This window comes from Dufourea novaeangliae, unplaced genomic scaffold (genome assembly GCF_001272555.1).
Source record: "Dufourea novaeangliae isolate 0120121106 unplaced genomic scaffold, ASM127255v1 scaffold118, whole genome shotgun sequence".
NCBI lineage: Eukaryota > Metazoa > Arthropoda > Insecta > Hymenoptera > Halictidae > Dufourea > Dufourea novaeangliae.
In genome coordinates this window covers 2,762,071-2,784,420 of record NW_015374006.1, presented here as the reverse complement: position 1 = coordinate 2,784,420, position 22,350 = coordinate 2,762,071, and the positions used below count along the sequence as shown (strand labels likewise).

The window sequence follows — 22,350 nt, the reverse complement described above, 5'->3', positions numbered from 1 at the left end:
GCGAATATATCTAAACGCATCGACGAAAAAGATATTCTGGTATAATCTTTTCCAGCGCGACACCCCCCGAATGTAGGTTCGTGTTGTTCCGATCGGGGGCGCGGTGAAAGAAAACACAAAAAGCAAATAACGCCGCGGTGCCTCGTCGCATAGAACTCTTGAGTTTCGTTCGCTTCTTTCACGATCGGGGCTTAATTAAAGGTCTGTACAATCCTTATCCGTAATATATAATAATATGTTATTCTCTGCGTATTAATTACCTCGTGATAGAGTATATATTTATGTACGTATAATGATTAATAGGTAATGTAAAATCATTATTAGCGATCGTTTACATCTTAATATCGGAGAGATCTACATAAGACAGTGGTAGATTAATATCACAATAAGACTAATCAGGCCTCGTTAAACTGGGGCGCATACACACGTTTTCGTTTCATCCTTCAAGATCTGTTTCTGTTTTCTTTTTTTTTTTTCTCCCGGTTCGAAGTTACACACACGCCTGCTCCGTTGCCTTGACGTGTCTCTCATTATTAATTCACGACTCTGTTGGCGCCGCGGGGGGTTTCGTCAGACGACTCAGGTTCTCTCCCTTTGATGCAACTCCGAACAAAAAAAAATTCGATGCTGGCTAGTGAAGGGGGAACAGTGTTGCGCGGATAAATCGTTGTTAAAAACACATTCTCACCCTTTCCTTTTTCTCTTCTTCACTCTCTCTACTTCTCTCATAATAAACATATATACATGTATATATGTATATATGTGTTTACAAGTCAGGTCTCGTCGGTCGATCACGACGACGATGACGATCGTCTTGGTTCCTAAACGTCCTATAACACGTGTATCGTCGTCGAAAACAAAGGGCACAAAATGACGATCCCTTCCTCCGTCATCGACTCGCGAAACCGTAATTTTCAGCTAAAGTAATTCTCGCTATATCTCGGTCCTCGAAGGACCGAATATGTCAATGGGTGTTCGGGGAGGGGAATGAAATTCTCTCTCTCTCTCACACTCTCACATGTCTACGTTACTTTCGATCAACTACGATTGGTGCATATACACGTCGTTACAATTACCTGAGTGACATCTCGAGGGGGGAGGGTCAGTTGCGCACGTACAGAAACCCGTGTTTTCCGCCCTAGCTTCGCGAACAGCAACCGACCTTGTGTTTTTTTTTTCTGGTAACGTGTCGCGGGGGTGGTGGCGGTCGTTCGTCGCGTGCCACCCGTTAGTCAGATCCATTTTGGCCTCGACGGCTGAACGTCCCGTAGACGATACTGATTTATCGTATAAAAACTACAGTAAATCCTCGATGAGTGTTCGAAGGCTCCTGATTGATGACATCTGAACAAGCCTCGAGCACTCATCGATGATTTACTGTAATTATACAATATAAATTGCTTCGATTGTTCGAAAGACAGTTGCAACACATTTGCTATTATAATGCTAAAAATCGGTCGATCTTTCTTTGCAACTTGTCTATGTAACTTGAAGTATACGATAAATCGTATCGTCTACGGGGCCCCTTCAAGATCACATGCAAAAACACAACGTTTCTGTCTGGCGTCTCCAATACGATCGGGACCGATCCAGCCAGCCAAATTCAACATTATTTTCTCTTCTATCTCCCCAAAAGATCCGGCCCGGTGTATCTCATACTCTTCACGCACAGAGTCCCCGTTGGTGATACACGCGAGAAACTTCGTCGCCGGATGAACGCTCCCGGGGGTACCAATGGTTAAGTGGGTGAGGGGCGGAGGGGCAACAGAGATTGGTCATAGAGCGGGACGGTCGATCCCCCGTTGATGCTTTATTGTCGTGACCGAATCGACCGTCGTTTGTGCTCCTCGTGTCCTGACACCGCAAACACACGACAGTCCTCGAGTTCTTTTCCCGAAGAAAAGACCTACCAGAACAGTGGTTTATCGGGCTCCTCCTCCCGTTTTTCTTTTCATTTATTTTTTAGTATTTTTTTTTCTTTATGTCTGTCCCCTCGTCGTTCATCCATCCGTTGGTGTCCTCGCGAGGACGCGGAGAGGTCGAAGTGTTCGATCGCGACACGGTTTACGCACGGCGCGGTGCGAAAGCATCTCTAGATGTGGCTAGCGCATACACCCCGACGACTTCACAATATCGGCGGCAAAAACGTGCCGGAATCGTCGAGATTCGGGTCCAGGCTCGCGACGATATCACCGGTGGACGCGTGTCTCGAGGTCGCGGTCTGCGCGGTGCTGGCGAGCGCGTGGCTGCTCGCGCTGCCGTTCAGCTTGCTCTTGACCACCACCACCCCTCCGTTGTCCGTGTTGTCCCCTGTGCTGATCGTTTGCACGTACTTACGACCTTTGTAGAGACGGTACATCGTGTACGGTGGATCCTCGACCGTTGTGGCGCGTTGCCTAGGCGCGCTTACCGTCACGCTGACCGTTTGCGCGTGGGCCGATTGCGATGAGGTCTCCACCGTTGTGGTGTTCGCGTTCGCGTTCGAGTTCGCGTTCACCGTCGACGAGGCCATCGTCGATGACGAGGAGCTCACGCGCGACGAGGACGAATTTAACCACTCGTGACGGCTCGCCTCGGTAGGTGTCATACGTTTGTTTGGATCCCATCTGCGGGGACAAGCGAGAAACGGAGGGCTTCGATTAGAATTGGGACGGGCTGTGGGATGATTGAAACGTTTTGTTTGGTGACTTTAATATGCGTTTGCAGTATACAAGGTGGGGACCACGAAGTAAGACTTTCATCACTTCTTAAGACTAGAAAGAATATTTTCTTTATTCTTTGGTTAAAAAAAATTTTTTTTTTTTTTTTTTTTTTTTTTAAATTGGTAGAATATCCTCTTTTGTTGTAAATGATATTTTGTTAATGTTTCTTTGGTTTAGAGGGAGAAAAAATATTTGTTATGATACTTGAGGAATTCGTCTCAGCATCCGCTAAAAGATGGGCGTACAAAAATTATAGGTTTTGTTTTGATAAAAAATTGAGTGTGATCTTGAAAACTTCGGAAAAATTTGGTAGAATCATCGTAAAGTTCTCCTTGAATCATATTGACGAAACAATTTTCGATTGAACAAGCTAACAATAAAATAATCTAAGCTGACCCCGATTCGTGGTCCACCCTGTATAATCGAGTTGTACATTTGTTAAAATGATGAACACCATGAAACAATAAACAGAAAAAATTAATGACATGATGAAGTTAAGAATCAAAATTTGAAATAATTCCAAAAGTGTAATTAGTCAATTTGGTTTGTAAAAGTCTCGACTCGTCATGATTTAAAAAAAAAAAATGGCGATATTTGGAATGTTTGTTATTGATTCCTGTTAAATATTTCGATGTTTGTTCAAGACTTACTCAAGGCATTTGCTGACAAAGTCGACGAAAAGGGTATCGGTGCAGCGAAGAGCCATCGCCAGACTCTTGCTACGGACCCACCTCTTCTTGCCCTTGCTGTTTGTCACGGATCGAGGACTTCCCTTCGGGTCTGAAATCGTAATTTCATTATTGCAGTTTCGAAACGTAATTACACGTGTGCCTCTCTGGCCAGTCCGTAATATCATGTAACCGAACTATAGATTAGCATACAACACGATTGACTAACTTCGTAAAGTATACCAAGTCTATAATGAACGTTCACGCACCGTAAATTCAATTGTGCTATCACGAGGAAGGTCAAAACACGTATTGTATGTACATTGGTAACAATTACTTTATACTTTCCTGAACATAAGAAAAAGCGTTTTAGAGAAACTAAAGCGAGTTTGGATGAAAAAAACAGATTCACAAACCGTAGAAGAGTGAACAATATCTTCCGTATCTAGTGATGGGACGAAACGCAAGCAACTTACACCGAGCTTGGACAAGATTCGCGGTTGAAACTTCGAGGGGTGGTTTCACCCCATAAAGTCGCGTCTCAGCCGATAAAAAAAATTACGTATCCCTTATTTTTGACTTCTTAACAAACATACGAAGTCTTCGTAAGTATACGAAGACTTGCTAAAGTATAAGAAAAAGTTTGATTTGTGAAGTATAAGAAAATTTGTTAATTTCTCGGAATTTTGTTTACCGAAGAAAAGCCTGCGACGAGACGCATGATTGATGATGTAGTTCGGGGGCGCGCCTAGGACCTCCATGATGCAGGCGAGCTGCTCGATCTCATCCTCGCCCGGGAACAACGGGCAGCCGGTGTACAGTTCCGCGAGAATGCAGCCCAAACTCCACATATCGATCGGCGTACCGTACGGAAGACCCAAAAGTACCTCTGGACTTCGATAGAACCTGGACTGAAGGTACGTGTACACACGTTGGTGGCTGTAGCACGAGGATCCAAAGTCTATGACCTTGATCGAGCTGCTACCCCGCTGCTTCAAAAGCACGTTTTCCTGCAACCAGACGAAGAGCCGGCTGATCGGTGGGAACAGTATTAACCGAATCGCTATTTAAACAACTTCTCACTCTCTCTCGTTCTATCCCCTCTGTATTCGTTTGTACATGTTACAGTAAAAGCATTAATTCAGTAAATGTTATATATTTCCTAGTCAATGTATGCATTTACTAATCTGGTTAGTAAATGTGTTCACAAGGAACGGAATTGTTACTAGTAAATTGCATGGACTTACATTTCTGATTTAGTAAAAGCATGGACTAACAAAAATATGTTAATTTCAATCAATTCTCTGTTAATTTGTGTAACTGAAGTATTTATTTTCCCTTATAATTTCCTTAACCCTAAAAGATCCTTAAATTATTAAATAAAGTGTTCAGTTTTCACTTTTGTTCTTTAAATATATCTATATCATGAAAAATTATACTTCCGATATTATGCTTTTATGTAAATTAAAGTTCAAGTGTATATATTTACTAAACTTCACGCTTGTACTGTGGCATATATACTTTGTTTCCTCTCTTCTTCGATTTGCTTGCGCGCCGCGGCCCGTTAAAAGGGAAATCGCGCGTTCGTCCGGCAATTTATTTCCTCATTAACGATCGTGATATTTATTTCGTATAGAATCTGAACGATGCCGTCGCTCGTTGAAAACCGTTTCGACGAGAAATTTTTCTTTAATTTCCGTGGAGGTAAACAGGATCGTTGTGAGAGATTGTGAAATTGCGACATTACGACGGTCAGTGGTAATTATTTGGTAGAATAAACGGTGGGGGTTCTTAATGGTTGAACTATGTAGCGTAATAGGTTGCAATATTATTTTGTGTAGGTGAACGGAATCATTAAGAAATTGTAAAGTAGTAATATCATGACCGGTTAGTGATAATTATTTTGTAAAATAAACGATGGGGGTTTTTAATGGTTGAACTATGTAACCTAATAATTGCAACATTATTTTGTACAAGTGAACAGGATCGTTAAGAAATTTTGCAGTTGTAACATCATGACCATTAGTGTGGTTTTTAAAAGTTAAACTTCGGATATACGTAGGTACTTACGGGCTTCAGATCGCAATGGATGATGTTCTCTCGGTACAACAGTCTCAGGCAGCTAATTAACGAATTAGCGAATCGTCGTATTAGACTCAGACTAAATCCCTGATAGTTGTTCTTTTTGATTAGCTCGTATAAATTCAAACTGAAAATGAGAGAGAGACACGATTGTAAATATTTGGATATTAATCTGTTATTGAATTCTGGTTAGCGTGAAAAGACAGTCCCCGAATTGTCGACACGTATTCGTTCAACTCACCTCATCAACTCGAAAGTGATGCACAAATGGTTCCTGAAGTAGAAATATTCTAGCATGTGTATCACATTGTGGGACGCGTTCGCCTCCAAGTCCTTCTTCCTGAGATGTTCCAAGATCTGCACCTCGATCAACGCCTGGTGATGGAATCTCTTTTTGTTCCTGCAACGACGAGAAAGCGCGCGTCATTTGAATTGAAGGAACAAAGCGAGGGCTGGTTCCACACGGACGCGACACGACGCATTATAATTGACGTGTCAGTGTGCATTACGATACGACGTGATTCATATGCTCTGACTGTTCGCTCACCTGATGATCTTGATGGCGATGTACTGGCCCGTTTTGTGATCCAGCGCTCTGATCACTTGGCCGAAGCTACCTTTGCCTATCACCTCCAGGATCTCATATCTGAATAGTACAATACAGAACTCTTTGACTTAGGATTTTACGACAACCGAAGGCGTTAGAGCATAAAGAGGTTATGTAACGTTTTTGTGAAAATTGAGTTCTCTATGAAGGTATATGTGGTGTTTTTTTTTCGTATAATAGCTTATTTCAAATAATTTTTACACTTAGTTTACTGCAAACGTGATGTTTGTAATGTAACATATTCATCCTATTTTACAGACTCCTCTCGATTATTGTCTGGTTTGTTCTACACGATTATTGTCAAGCCCATACTTTGTTGCCAAGGCTCAGGCTCCGGGCAAAAAAAACGAATTTACGAGGGTCTGAAGCATTTCTCACTATTAGATTATTGTCTTGGCGCTGACCCGAGTTCGGGACAATAATCGAGAGGAGTCTGTATTTACATTTTGTCTTGGGAACCGTTCGTCTGTTTCTTATCAGACGCTTCGAGTAAAGTAGTATGCAATCATTGTAGTCTTACGACAGTGAAACTACGAATGGTAATCTTTAAATGATCCGTTTAAGCTTAGATGTAAAAAAGGGGAGTTATTTTGAAAAGTTTCTAGAAACCGCAAGTTAATTATTAAATTTAGTAGCAGTTCGAATTTCACCATGGCTTGCAGTGAAACGAATCACGATTACATTAAATTACCAGTTAATCCATAACAATTTTTCCGTTGGTTTAACTAACCGAAAAAACCAATAAAACGTCGAACCGCCATTAACACTTCTGTTTCTCTCTGCGTGTTTTATTCACCAATAAAGTTTTTCCTAACAACCTACGATACTAAAATGGAAATTACCCGTGATGCTCGACGCGTAGAATAAGCAATATCACAGTGAACATTTCTTCTCGACCCGTTTTAATGTATGAATTATATTGACTATGCAGAACCTCGAACATCATTTCTTCGGGTGAGCACGGTTTAATCGTTCGATGGACAGAGATGGAAATCGGGCGTAAATAGGCAGATGGTAATTAAATGGAAAGTCTCGTGGAAACTCAGTCACCTGTACGAGATATGATCGTGGAGGACCTTGTTGTAGTTCCCGTTCTCGTCGTCGTAGCCGCCATTTTGCGACGAACCTTCCTCCCCGTGGATTTTGTGGGCCGGCAGGCCCAGATACCAAATTTCCGAGTATTTCTCGATTTCCGCGCGCTCGAAATCGGTGAGTCTTGAACCAAAGTACTTGATCGCTTCCTGCGGTGTCATTGGCAATCTCCCAGCTATTTCGAAACAATCAACAGAAAAATCCCGAATATTTAGATTTGGAAATTTTCGAAATTCTCATCTTATCACGACGAATAACTTTGTACTGATAAAAAGAACAAACGATTCTTATTGTGTACCGTAGAACCTCTATTGTATGAATATAATTGTTGGGAATACGAGAATTTTTTAATGCTTTTATCAATGAATACTGTGGTCGATTTCGAACGAAATTTGTAAATATTTTGTTGCGAGAAAAATATAAATCCATACGTACAGTATATGTCGTGAGACGTGGCGTTGATAGAAGGTTCATGCATCGGCATATTGTGGATGTTGTTGGTCGTCGAATTGTTCGTATTATTGTTGTCCGACTTGTCCACTCGCGTGGGTTTCGGGTGAAAGAATGACAGTAATTTCTGAAACAAAGAATCATTACGGAACGCGTTACCGATTTTTCCACGAAAAATACACAAAAAAATACAAACATATTAACAGTCTCTTTCTTAAATAAAATTCCCATATAACAATATAACAATCGCCGCCATTTTAAAAAAACCATTCGAGCCGTTCTTCCATGGCGGCGAGAACGAGCTTTTTCTTCAACTTTCAAATTAATTTATCCACCGCCGCGCAAAAGAAAGTCCACGGTGTTCCGTCGTAGTATTTTATAATCGGTTTCACGGAGGGAAAACCGACGGAGGAGAAGCGCAAAGGGGGTGGACCGCAAATAAATTCCACGATGAACGCCGACGTCAACGAGAGATCACGTCGGTGATTACCGTTCTCGACCAGCAATACATACAACATTCGCGTATTAAATACACGCAGACGGTAATTATACGATGGAATGCTTTGAGGAGCCTCCGTGCCACGATTGTTATAATTTTGCTGGAGGTTCGCGGTCGCGTGCGCGACATGGTCGTCCGTTACGATGCGGATTCGCGACCCTATGCGGCTGTTCCCCGATTCGCAATGTCAAGTTCCCTAACACGTGCACACAGGGTGACCTGAAATTAACGTATACAATTTTGACAATATTTTTAGGAGATCGTTCAAACGGAAAATTATACGAGCATACGAAGCCAATCTGATTGACTCCATTTTTCAATAACCTGCATCTTTTTGGTATCTTGTACAATAGATTTTTTTTCGCAAAATCATCACAGGCACAGAAAACCGCGTCGATGTCAGCGCAATGGAATATCCGCGAAAGTGGGACGAAACGACGCGTCCAGAACCCGCCTTTCTATGTGTGCGTATTGACCCCGTGACGGTGGCTCTCGGGGACAAGTTTAACGACACCGGGAGAAACGGCCCCGGCAATTATGTCTCCTCTTCCAGGCATTAAAGGCGTTTCTGTTTGCGTAGCGTCGCTTTTCCGTATGGCCAAGGGCGTCAGTCACACCGGTCGTGTCTATGCCGTTTTGAATGACAATCAGACCCAGTCGTCTGTCGTCTGTCCTGTCTCTGGTCTGTTCATTCTGTCGCGTTGTCCTCGGTTGAGAAGTTACACGTAGGGATGAATCGATACAAGTAAATACGAGTACATTACTCGATACTTTTGTTTCGATACCAAGTAGGTATCGAAAAAGGTACTCGTATCGAATGGAGTGAGTATCGACCCATAAACATTTGATATTGTAATTACTTTCAACGCAAAACGATGTTGTTTATATTAACAATTAGGGAATGTATATTTCAATAATTTCAATATTAAAATAATATAGGTATACAATATGGTTATATATTTAAATAAATATATAATACACGACGACCAATGGGACCATTCATTTTCCTCGCGCACTTTTCCTACCAGCCAGCCAGCCGATTTCACGATTTGTCTCTACATACAGAGAACAGTTTCCCCCACCACGTCTGTCGATCGTTTCGACGAAGTTACGAGCTTGTAAAACGCGATCGATCGGAAAAAGAGAAGTGCCTGGGAACTCGGTGAATTAATTCCACTCCCCCAACTCCACTGCGGTCGTGTCGGTTCGCGCGAACGAAACACCGTCCGTACAGGTTCGACGCGGAAACGATCGCCAGCTCTTTCAACGAGCAGAATTTCCATATAGATAAAAAGTGACCGGAGACAGTACACACGGGGAACAGTATAGATTCCATTCCCTGCCGGTCCCGTTTCGATGGTCGTCAATGTCAAGTTTAACTGCGACAGAACCTCAGGTTTTACGATCGGTTCTCTATCCCCGAGATCCCGACGATCGCTCGTTTGCATACCGATATATTTACCCCGGATATTCGTTCTGGGTTCCTTTCGAAACCGGCTCCGATTTCAAACTAACCGTGCATGATGGAATGATCAGTTTACTACTTATAACGAAATTCTCCGTTTGAAGTACATACATAGTGACTCGCACATTTGTTCATAGATTTCTGAAACAACAATTGAGTGTCGAAACTTTTACGCAGTTTCTATTCATGTACATAGTCTTCTTAGCATTACTTCTATCATCCTTTTGTGATAGATTTTTCTTGATTTTGAAATAAAATTCGTATTTTGGTAATTCAATAAAATCTTGTGAATCATTGTACATTCTATATAAAGATGTATACAAAAAAAAAACAGGTGGTATGAGTACTCGGTTAAGAATAGGAATAATGGCGATAAAATCTTCGTTCCTACAAAGTCTTAAAAAAAATTTTACTGAGAATGGAACTATTTCTCTATTGCGCAACAATACGAAACGCATAAAATGCGATTGCAAAAAGGGAATGAACCTTAATTACCGCAGTTACGCACGGTCCCGCGACCTTTTAATAGAAATTTATGTCAAACATTCTGGTCTGGTAATCGTCGTTAACCCTAATCAATTGGCGGGGAATCGTCGCGAGGCGCACGGATGAAGTGCGCGCGCGCGCCACTCAAAGGAATTCCCGCGTCGTCCTCCCCTTCGAAGCTTCTTTCGGCCGGCGTATCGACACGAAACGATATCCACGACCTAGCGAGACGATAATTCCAACGTGGCCGATCGGCGTTGCGTGATCGCGAATAATATGCGATCCCATGATCCCCCGTGATTACACGTTGCTGCAATGAATTGCTTACAAGGTACGAACTGTTTATGGGATTCGGGCTCATCAGGGAGGGAAGAAGAGATCCCAGGGATCCTGATACACTCTCGAACAGCAATCTTCTTTTTGGAAGTAATTTTATCTGTGTGTTCAACGTCACGAAATCAGTTTAAGAATGGACTCTTTTGTGGTTTAGTCCGCACGTATAACATAAAACTGTTTCGATTTTAACATCACGAATTTTTCGAATCATTAAACATTGTTAAAACTATGAGTCTTATGTATATCATTATCATATTATTCATATATATTTATATAGGAGAATATCAGGTGTACCACTCAGATATTTTTTTCTATAAAACTCTACACTTCCTCGAAGAAAAACCTAAATCGTTTTGGTCAGTTAACGATATTTGTTATTTGCCTACAACATCCTATTTACATAATTTTCACTGAACAGGAAATAGTCAACGTATTCTGAATTTTAATTGTACAGTTTTACTGTACCTATATTTTTATTAGTTATCAACAGACCTAACCAATTAACTATTTCCTTCAGTAACGAAACCAGTAGTATACTTTACACGAAAAGTTTCCACCTGACCTTCCACTCGGTAGAACCAGCGTAGGATATTGGAAAATCATTACGAACATAAATTAAACTTTACCACGTTCCAGGCTCCCAGAGAAGCAAATACTGATTTCGTCAAGAAGCAATGGATCCTACCATTGGTACACCAAATATTTACCAGTCCCTCGACGTTAGTCTATTTAAAATTTATCTCCAAGGCCCCCGGGGAGGTTAACACCTCAGGGCTGATGGTCTCAAATATTTTCGAACATTTTACGCTCCGAAACGTCTCGAACCAGCAGCAGCAGCAGTGAATACGACGGGCGGTCATCATCAGGGTCGACCTCATCCGGTCTCCAAAGTCGAAGATCGAGAAAACGGAACCAAGCAGCGTGCCTATCTCGAGCTTGGGTACCAAAGTGAGTTTCGCAACGCGTTCGCCCCTCGTGTAATGAAAAATTATTATCGTCCAGGCATCGCATGACGTTGCGTCGGAGCATAAATAAAAAGCGAGAAAGCGGAATATAACCCGAGAAGAGTCTCCTAACCCCCAGTGCGCGAGCTCGCCCGTATATAAATTGTAATCGTGTACACCAAGAGAGAGAGAGAAAAAGAGACAGAGATTCCACCTCTCCCATCTTTTTCTCCTCGTTTTTCGTTGCAGCCGGCTGTCTTCTGCCAGGCGACACCGCGCTAACGGCTGAAAAGCATAAATAAAACGTACATACATTCGCGACCGGCCGAGATTCACGCAACGCCCGATACGGCAGTCGAAAATCAGCATTTCGACCCTTGATATTCGTCCCTCTTCGAAGAAGGACCCTTGTTTCGAGAGTTTTAAATTAGGGGTGTTTGATTCCTATTTGATTTTCCAGAAGATCGATTCCCTTGGGGAATATTTTGATAAAAAATGTTCTAAGATTGTGTAAAAATTTCTCTATACAGTAAATTCTTGATAAACGTTCGGAGAGATCTCTACGTTAAACGCTTCTGTTTCATCCCCGCTCCTAGTGGGTCAATTTTTTAAATTAATCAAGCGACTAGTCCAATTTACGAGGTGCAGAAATAGTGTCCCTCTACGATAACTGTTCCAAAGCAGTTTCTAGCATTAAACGAAGATTTACTGTACATCGACCGTAAGCTCCCGAATTATAACAAATCGAATTCTACCAACTGATACATACGAAAATCGTGTGATTTCGCTGACAATAGACCAAGGTTTACTAGCAAACTATTCCATTAGTCAGTTTTTCATCTCCAATCTTTGCGCTGCTTGTAATTGCGCATGACCCTAAATCGTGAATCCTGTAAACCCAACGACGATATATCGTCAATTTATTATGGTCGTTACTCGACGACCAACACTTTTCCCCTATGTTTTTCTCTCTCCCCAGGGAACGGTTCATCCTGAATCCCGGAGAGCAAACACACCTGGGCCACGCGTGGACCCGAGTCGACATAGTGTATGTATTATAGGAGGAAGGAACGGATAGGCACGTAAGAGCGGATTTTACCCAAGGACGACTCTGAACGTTCCGACTCGGCGATGCTGGGTGTTTCGATCCTCGAGAGATAGGTACCTACATACAATAATTCCTTACGTCCGAGTTATGCATGCGGTTTACCTTGTGACATCTCTCGGCTGCGGCCACCGCGCGCGCGCGCCTTTCTAATGCGATACACCTCGAGTGCTCGACGCATTATTCACTGGGTGTCCGAAACGTAACTTTACTGTCTCGTCGCTGATTCACGGGAGTCATTGATTTTTATTTCAAATGCCGCCACTGCGTAGTTGACTAAAGCAGCAAATATACTGGGTGGTTCACCAGATATTACCACTTCGATTTACGTGACTATATTGTTCGTAGGAAAAAACGGTTTCAGGAGGATAATAATGTAATGTAAATAGTCATCACATTATTTATATAAATTAATTCTTGATTGTGTCAATATTAATATTACGCGGGTGCTATAATATCTAGTTGCATACGAATGCATTCCTCTAATTTTATTCGAGGAGTGGTAGATTAATTAATCGTATAACTGAATCCTTATTGTTTTTGTCATGGTTATTGACTGTCCATTTGCGTTACTTTACAATATTAGATCTATGTCTGTACTACTGTTGTGACTCAAGTGATCTATCTGTTTATAATGTATTATACAAATAAACAAAATTTTTCATTTAATATTCTAGTTTCACAGGAGATAATACGTACATGATCAGTCTAAAGGAAGAACATGTAAATTTAATAAATTAGGAAATTCAGTCCTCGTTAAGCAGTCACGGTAACCAAATGAAGTGCCCTAGACGCTGATCTCGTATCGACCATCATAAAACAGGAACGGCGGAATATTTAAACTGTCCTAGATACATACAAAATAATCCTATCTCATTCGACACAGAACGATAAGAATTCCAATTGTGCAATAAAATAATATTACGTTTAATCTCACAAATATCTCGAAGAAACTATTGTACACCATTTCTAGAACCACATTAGCATTGCAATTAAAATTTGCCTCACGTACAGGATCAATGACCCCCCAAGCGTTCTTTCACACGTACATAAATGCTCGTCATTATAGTTCTTGTCGCTATTAACAGTGTATTATACGGTCCAACCGGTAACAATCATTGTGTATATACTCCGACGAATCTTCTCGGAGGCTCACATATGCTGTAAGACGTTCCTCCAAGCATTCATAGAAAGACACCTATGAGGTATGTACCTCGTTGTACGCTTTAGGAAACGCTTCAAGCCTTCCACGGTCCAAAAGCAGAGCACTCTGAACAATACGAACGGTACGTAAAGCTCTGCGATTGCAGAACACAGACTCACGCCACTAAACACAATATAACTTTCACCCTCGTTGGACTCTAAGCCCACGCGTGGGCGGACCGTTCGTTCTCCTTTCCATCGGGAGGGAGTATAAACAAAACGACGGTCAACGTGTTCCCATCGATCATTCGCGGACAGGGATCGATTTTTCTCATTGTCACCGAAGTGATTAAGAACCTCCAAGAAGATGGAAAACCGTGATCACAACGATCGACAACTATCATAATGATTGATAATCGTCACAACGATCGAAAATCGTCACAACGATCGAGAACCCAGACGCGTTACTTTTCGGACACGCGGTGCACGCGTGTACTTAACGTGGGACTGGAGAGGCGCGTGGGCGTGCAAGGTATCTCGGAAGCGCATTAGAAAACGTCACCGAGGCGGGAACAGGAGCTCGTTAACCTGCGTGCCGCACGCTCCCGGCCAGGTGGTACACGCCGCGAAGTAATTAGAAAAGTAACACCCGTTACGAGCTAGCAGCCCCGACAGTTTGCCATTTCGTGGTTCAAGCGTGGGTCGGGTGAGTCCAGGAAGTTTCGAGATTTTAATGGATCGACGTCACGAAAGGGAGGTTGCTGTCTCGATTCAGGACCCTCGAACGGATTCTACTGCGTGTGTGGTGAACTTTTATGTTACAAAGAACATTTTATTCCGTACCGCTGGGAACGGTTAAAGAATTGCTACCGTGGGCGATCCTGTTGCGACAGCCAAGGGAAAGAAATGCTATGGGTCTCTGTTAGATTGACTTCCTTTCCATACTGTAAATTGTAGAGTGTGACAGCCATCTTTGATTAATTGAAGTTTCTGAATTCTGACTAATTCTCTTCAGAACCTGGAATTCCAGGTTCCCTGCCTAAGAACTCCAGAATTCTGAAGGATATCTGAATTCTGACGAATTTTCTCTAAACCTGAAATTCCCAGTTTCTAATCTGGGAACTCCAGAATTCTCTCAAACACCTGGAATTCTAAGATTCTAACTCAAGAACTCCAGAATTCTGAAGGATTTCTAAATTCTGACGAATTCTCTTCAGAATCTGGAATTACAGGTTCCTTATCTAAGAACTCCAGAATTCTGAAGGATATCTGAATTCTGACGAATTTTCCCTAAAACCTGAGATTCCCAGTTTCTAATCCGGGAACTCCAGAATTCTCTCAAGAACTTGGAATTCTAAGATTCTAACCCAAGAACTCCAGAATTCTGAAGGATTTCTAAATTCTGGCGAATTCTCTTCAGAACCTGGAATTCCAGGTTCCCTGTCTAAGAACTCCAGAATTCTGAAGGATATCTGAATTCTGCGCAGTTTTCTCTAAACCTGAAATTCCCAGTTTCTAATCTAGGAACTCCAGAATTCTCTCAAGAACTTGGAATTCTAAGATTCTAACCCAGGAACTCCATAATTCTGACGAAGTCTATCGAAAACCTGGAATTCCAAATTTCAAACCGAGGAAAGGAGGAGTATAACCCCTAGCTACGTCTGTCTATAAAATTTTCCAGGAATTATACCAACATATTGTAGGTCAGAGCAGCTGCAATGCGTGACCATGTCCAATTGTTTCGAGCCAGTCTATAAAACGTTTCTAAAGACGCTCGTATGTGGGGACGGCCTCCGCTGAGAAATGATTAGCGTCGATTGTTAGCGTTCCCATGCTCCGAGGCTGTGGATCTCCATCGCGCAAGCACGGCGCCTTGCGGTTAATTACGAACAGTTACAAGCGGGCCCTGTTACGTCATTGTTACGCGGCTGGCGAACCATGAATAATGTAATTTTAATTCGCAGGACCGCCGGTTGAGCAAGGAAACCAAATTAACGCGTGTCCAGAAGAGGATAGAGAAACGACACGACGCGTTACTGGCTTGATGAGAGGCAAAAAAAGGTCCCGACTCGGGTGCCTCGACCAGACGAGAATTTTGAGAGGATTTTAAAACTTTCAGGCAACAATGATTGTCCAGAAAATGAAGATGGAATATTCATGAGTCGCGGGAGAGCAGACGGGCCAGGATAAAAATTGCAAACTTACAAGGTGTATCCGTAAAATGCTTCTCATTTCTGCTAGTTTGTTTGAAAAATTATTGGGTCCATTTTCGTTACGATTGGTACGGGATTTTCATAGGAATTGGCAGGTGATTCGAATCTTTCCATTCTATATTATGGTTGAAATTCGGTCGAGATTGTTACCCTCGATATCTATTTCTGAGAGTCTAGAATGTTAACGCGGCTTCTGTGTTAACGAATGATTAAATTTAAATCCGTAGATTGCACCGAAACGTCGGGGTTAGGTTGAGAATACTGTTTGCAAATAGGCCACGAAAGGGATATGTGCCCTGTCACCTGGCGCGCCAGATAGAGAATTATGTATCGTACAGTTTGAGACGTCGACTCCCCGGAGGGGTTTGGCCGTGTATCAATTCAAGTTTGAGTAATTGGTTAAAGGTGTTACAGATCCTCGAGTCCGTCGAGGACAGTCGTAAAATTGGACACGGGCTCAGTATCTCGGTCCCCGATGTTCTTCCTTGAACTTTGCTTGCACTATGTATAATTCCCAGTGTGCAGTTAGAATAACGAAGGTTTCAATGACATCCTCGTGTTGTAACAATTCGAATAAAATCCACGAGCTAATAAAGACAACTTTGAAATTATTATGTACATCTGACTGACCATTTTGTTGGAGAAAAATTGGAATATACAATTCGAATTCAGTACATATTCTGGTTGATATGATGCATATCATTGGAGTAGCACAGATTTCCTGAAAAATGCACATCAAACCTGGCAAACTATTGTGGATTATTGTATTGGAACACTCTAATAATTATCTCCAGTCCTGTTTATAAAAGGTTTCAGTTCCTTTTTCGAAATGACAAAAGATTTATAACGCAAAAGGTATTTGCATGAGCTTGCTTCTCTTACAAGGGAACTTTGGTACCCCGAAAATTCTGATTTCCTTTAAACAAATAAACAAAATTTTTAACAATTTCATTATACACATTTATAGAACATACGAAGCCATTAAATTTTCGTTGTAATAGTTCTTTGAATCCACCATAGTTCTCAAGCTATACAGGAATCTAAGAAAACACGTATTAACATTTAGGGGATGGTTTCACCCTAAAGAACCGAGTATTAGAAAAAACGAAATTACTTTTATCGAAGTCCCGGAGGAATCTGTTAAATTTAAAAAAGAATCGGAATTTTCCAGGTACCGAAATTCCCTTGTTAGATAATAATGATTAAAATTTCATTGATTTCTCAATATCTTGAACACACTAAGTTTCTTTATCCCTCTTACCTAACAGAATAACGCCTTATCCCAAGATAACAAAAACAAAAAGAAAACGTTAACAGCGAGTCAGGGGAGAGGCAATCAATCAAAATCAAGACCCAAGCATCTCTGCTGTCTCTTGAGGAGGCATTTATCGAATCCTTTTTTTGCATTCGATATACAGGTGTGCACGGTCCAACGCGAAATCGATGCGTCCGTTAAACGAGAAGACCGTCCACCAGATCAGCATCGACGCTATCATTGACCCAGTTGTTAAACCTACGAAAGCCACGAAGGAGAGAACGAACGTGTGCATATCGATTCTCGCCCACGGATCTCGACTCTCGCAACAATCGAAAGTTATGGGCCGCCGTTTACGTTCCCCCGGGGCGCATCCCGAGCGGAAATCGACTCGCCTTTACGTAACAAACGGGCTGTATGTATTACATATCCGCATAATCCTGTCCATTGCCTCCTACGAAAAGGAAGAAAAAAAGAAAAGGTGTATGTGAAATTAGATCGCAATGGAAACACATTTGAACGCCTATAAAAAGCTTAGAATTTCAGTGAACTTTTCTACAGGGTGTAACAAAAATGCTAGAGGACCCGAAAATGGAAGACTGAGGTGATTTGAAACAAGTTTTTCCTTAGCAAAAGTGTTATCTGAGGCTTTGTTAAAGAGATATTAACGAAAAACCCCGACCAATCAGAGAGCGAGTTTACCGGCCGAGTTCCCGCGGTAACGGTGACTACGCGCTGCGATTGGTAGTCAATATGATAAATAATTATTATCATATCTTTTGAGAACTTGTTATCATAGTACTGCTTCTTTTATTTAAACAGTTATAAGCCCTGTTACAACCTAAATTTCAATCTCGGTCTTCCTTATTCTGACGGCGTAAAGACGGGTCGAACGTAATAACACGATGGAATTTGCACCGTACGGAGAGCGATACGCTCCGAACCCGCGGCTGAATTTCATAATTACCGCGCTAATGAAAATGGGGCGAGAGAAACGCGCGGAACAGGGAATTGCGGCAAGCTTGGGCCAGTTATTATTGCACGGGGCTGGTTATTATTGCATGGCTCCATAAAAGAATTGTTGGGAATTGGTGTACAGTTGCATTTATGGCGAGGGACAGAACGTTCCCTATGCAATATCCATGAAAATCGTTCTCTTCCGTCCAAAATAGTACTCCACGTCTGCTAAGAACATCGATCGACATCGATTCTTGTGACTAGACTGCGGATTTTATGCATTTGTAGTCTCTAGGGCTCTGTGAAATACGATAAAAAATAAAACTTTCATCAGATCCAACGAGTTTTCTATTTTATTTTAAATCCAATGAGGGAAAATAAATTTCTACGATTGCTTCTGCCTTTATAAATTACTTTAGAAAATTCGATTTTGCAATAAAAATTCGCAGTCTACTTATGACGCTTGTACGTGCTTTGATGGCATGATCGGTCGTACGACCAGAATAATTTACTGAATTTGGTGAATTCAGACACAATACAGTAAATCATCGATGAGTGTTCGAAGTGTCCTCGGCATTGAACATGAAATATTTCATAAACAAATATAATTGGCTTCCGAATTCTAAGCTCTATCACTGTGCTAAACCTCATTAAAAAGTCAGCGTTACACCTGAGGACCCGTGCTTGTCAGTGACGAGGATCCTTCGAACACTCATGGAGAATTTAATGTATCTGTCCCACCGATAGGTGAAAATTGTAACCCATTTTTTGTAATGAAAATGACTGGAGCTATATCAAATCAATTTTTTTATATAAAATCCGACGGTATTTTAAAATGATCGGCTAGAGTAATCTTCTAGTGGACCGACTAATCGGCCAAAACTCTAATCACTACACCTCTAATTAGTACACATTAAATTCTATACTCCATATATGAGGCAATTCACCAAAGTAGAAACCAAGGAAATAGTCTTCCGGTAACAAAGCACCACAAGTATTTCCTGACCGCGTACGAAAGCCTTGTTCCGACCCGTGTGGACCCCGAAAACGAAAATAAGAAGTGTCCCCGATATTTATTGTCGCGAAAGGCTGTATATGGGCTCGCAGTGATTGTCGTGCAGGTCCTCGATCGATCAAGGAGGATGTTCGTACACGTCGGTATGCAGGGTGGAAAAGCTAAAAGAGAAAGAGACACACACATGTACACAGACAAGAGGCAGTCTAGTCTCTTGCCATGTATGAGCATAAAGGTTTCATTGCCTTATTAAGGTTCGCGCCGATCCCCGCCACAGCCGCCGCGACCGGCTATCGAGACGAAGAAAGACGGAAAACCGGAACTTCGAAACCAGTTTATTATTCGAAACGTAGACTAGCCCGATGCATGTACGTAGCTATTTGGTCGGTGAAAAGAAGCTGGAGGCTCGGCCACCACCACCAGCGTATTTTCTACGAGGAAGAGGGTGGGGGTGTTCTTTTTTTTTTATATCTTCTCAATGGCTAGCTTGCCCGTAGATAATACGGATCTCTTTTGTCGGCCCGGGGTTCTACCGTCGACATTGTTATTTTCCCAGAGAAATTGCTGTTCTCATCCATAAATGTAACGTTACCAGGGTTTGATCGATTCCAGGCCGGGGTTACACCGTTTTAAATAATAAAATATGCCGCGTTTAAATTCATGGCCCGGGGAAACACCGAGTTACTCCCGTGTGTCTTTTTTTCGGTAAGTAATTCGTTTCTTGCCACATATACCGGGATCTCCGGTTGTTTAATGTTCTCTCGTTTCCTGGCCGTTCCCGGAAAACGAGAAACATATTTCAATCCACTGTCATTTGAGATTACGTTACACGTTTTAGGTTGTTCGATGTGTGTTTTGCGTGTTGGGTCTGATATAACCTGTATTGGGTCTGATATGACCTGTATTGGGTCTGATATGACCAGTATTGGGTCTGATATGACCTGTATTGGGTCTGATATGACCTGTATTGGGTCTGATATGACCAGTATTGGGTCTGTTATGACCAGTATTGGGTCTGATACGACCAGTATTGGGTCTGATATGACTTGTAATGGGTCTGATATGATTTGTATTGGGTCTGATATGATATGTATTGGGTCTGATATGACCTGTACTGGGTCTGATGGGTCTGATAGATCTGATATGTCCTATATTGGGTCTGATGGATCCAGTATGACTTTTATTATGTTCGATATATCCGATACAGCCTATATCGAATCAAACTGGTCCAATACGACGTGTAGCATGCCTCTGAAATTTCTACTTTCGTCAACCCATACCAGACAAATCGAACATGATACTAACCTGATTGAAATATATTTAATCTCCCAGATACAATTTTACCGATATTCGCCGAAGCAGTTGGTCGAGTAGAACAGACGAACGTTGTCGTGTCCGCGACCTTCAAAAAACACGATTGTCGGTTTGACGCACGCAAGCCGTGTTCCGTTTTTGCCCAGCGGCTGTTTAATATTTAACGCGTGTCACTATTTTCGTCTCGAATCCTTCGGGCACCTATTCACGGGCGTTTTCGTTCTCGACGCGAAGCGGCTTGGGTTCTCTGGACGCAGGAAAACCGTTCTGTCGCGTCGCTCGACCGTTGAGCAATCTGCATAATTTCTCGGAGCATGGGCAAGCAGAGCGAGCCGGGCAACAATGTGAGATCAAGGTATGACAGGATGGAAACTGAAAAGGTGGTTAGTTGATCACGTTCAGCGTATTTTTTCTCATCGTTACTGCCGCGTGTGCAATCCGTTTTTAACAATATATTCTCTTCCTTTTCTTTTTTTAATACCTTCCTGACTATTCCGAAACTTGCGTTTACGACGGCAATGGTTTGATGAACCTTATAGCATTTAAAAATGAATTTACGAGACCGTTAAAACGCATCCTACGAACGTCACATTATTAAACCACGTATGACGCAAACGCCTGACGCATTAAGATTCCGTTACACGCTCGTCGATCGACCATCGCGTCAACAGACCCCCCTCTTCATCCGTGGACGATACGTTGGAACCGTGTGTCGCTCGATCGGAGGACAATGGAAACTGGAAAGACAATCGGACGTCAAGCCGAACGTGGAAGCCTTTCGTTGCCCAACACACACAGCTTCTCCGTATTGAAATTCAATCGTGCTGCCGCATCTCGGATGCCTTTGTCGTACACCCTGCTCCGTAGAACGCCGACACAATTTCCGTTCCGTCGACCGGGAATTCGAATGTGTCTGGAGTGGCTCCTTTCTACCGATCTCTACCGTCCTGTGGCCTCACAAATGACCGGGGACAGTAATTATTTCGTCGGATCCGATAATGTCAGTGGGATCCTTGCTGTATCTACCTTCGAGGGACGGATATCTCTTCCGACTCAACGGTGTTACGCGATCAGAAAACGATCCCAGCAGCGCCCACGCATCGATCATCTTTATCGTGGGAACAAATCGTTTAATTGCTTTTGCAAACTGTCGCGGATGTCTCGTTAAAGTTTCCTCGGTTGGTCCCCCCACACACTAGATTCCCTTCCCTTTTGTGTAACATGTAAAACGGACTGGAACGAAACGTTGACGAAACGGAACGTGCGGTTTCTGTGTGTCGCGGAACGTAGGTTGAATGGATTTTCATGGAGACGCGGGGAGACTCCGGCGCAGTGTTTCCTAACCCCTCTTTGATCATGCTCCACTTTTTTTTTCAAGGTATCGATACTTTAGTATTGATGCCTCCTGGTATTGGAGGAAAATTAATACAGAGTTTTAAACATAATACCTACCGAAATATGATCTTCATTTTGGGCCATATAGACCAAAGAAGAATAACAGGGTTAATTAACTAAAATTCTCTAATTGAACAATAATTCTTCTTTTAAATCTTTCCTCTATACTCTCTAAATCCGATGAAGATATTTAAACGTTCAGTTCCAATCGTGCAAGAGAACGCAAACGGTGCATCGAAGACGCGAACAGCTTTAATTCATTCACGTTACTTCTCTCGATCTCATTCTTTTACGCTCGCGTGCAAACAGAAGAACATCTCCTACGAACGAAATAAGAGGGGCGCAAAAAAAAAAAAATGATAAACGATCCAATTAGAGGGAGGGAAGGCTAATGATTACCACCGCGTTAATCGAATCCCAGGCGCATAAATAACCGATCATAAACGAAAGCAATTACCAGGCAGAGCAGCGTTAATCGGCGAACTATTCGGCCTAATGGTTCCGCGACTTTCGCTGACAGACAAGCGGCGCTGCTGCTTCCGGCGACGATTAGATCGCGCGGATAATTTGTTACCGAACCGCTACGACCCTGCTCCGAATCCCGACATAAGAAACTGAACGG

General features: G+C 42.3%; 1 protein-coding gene across 2 annotated transcripts in view; it reads right to left on the bottom strand.

Annotated features, from left to right (window-relative positions):
- Positions 1-1,627: 1,627 nt before the first annotated feature.
- Positions 1,628-22,350, bottom strand: part of LOC107188304 (dual specificity tyrosine-phosphorylation-regulated kinase 4) — a 91,126-nt gene continuing 70,403 nt past the window's right edge. For both annotated transcript variants that reach the window (XM_015576579.1, XM_015576578.1), the window contains exons 3-10: positions 7,587-7,728; positions 7,110-7,326; positions 6,000-6,098; positions 5,694-5,852; positions 5,441-5,579; positions 4,065-4,380; positions 3,353-3,482; positions 1,628-2,606 (exon numbers count right to left, since the gene is read on the bottom strand). In XM_015576579.1, the coding sequence (XP_015432065.1) occupies positions 2,126-2,606; positions 3,353-3,482; positions 4,065-4,380; positions 5,441-5,579; positions 5,694-5,852; positions 6,000-6,098; positions 7,110-7,326; positions 7,587-7,728 (1,683 nt within the window). In that variant the 3' untranslated portion in view covers positions 1,628-2,125. The remainder of the gene's footprint in view (positions 2,607-3,352; positions 3,483-4,064; positions 4,381-5,440; positions 5,580-5,693; positions 5,853-5,999; positions 6,099-7,109; positions 7,327-7,586; positions 7,729-22,350) is intronic.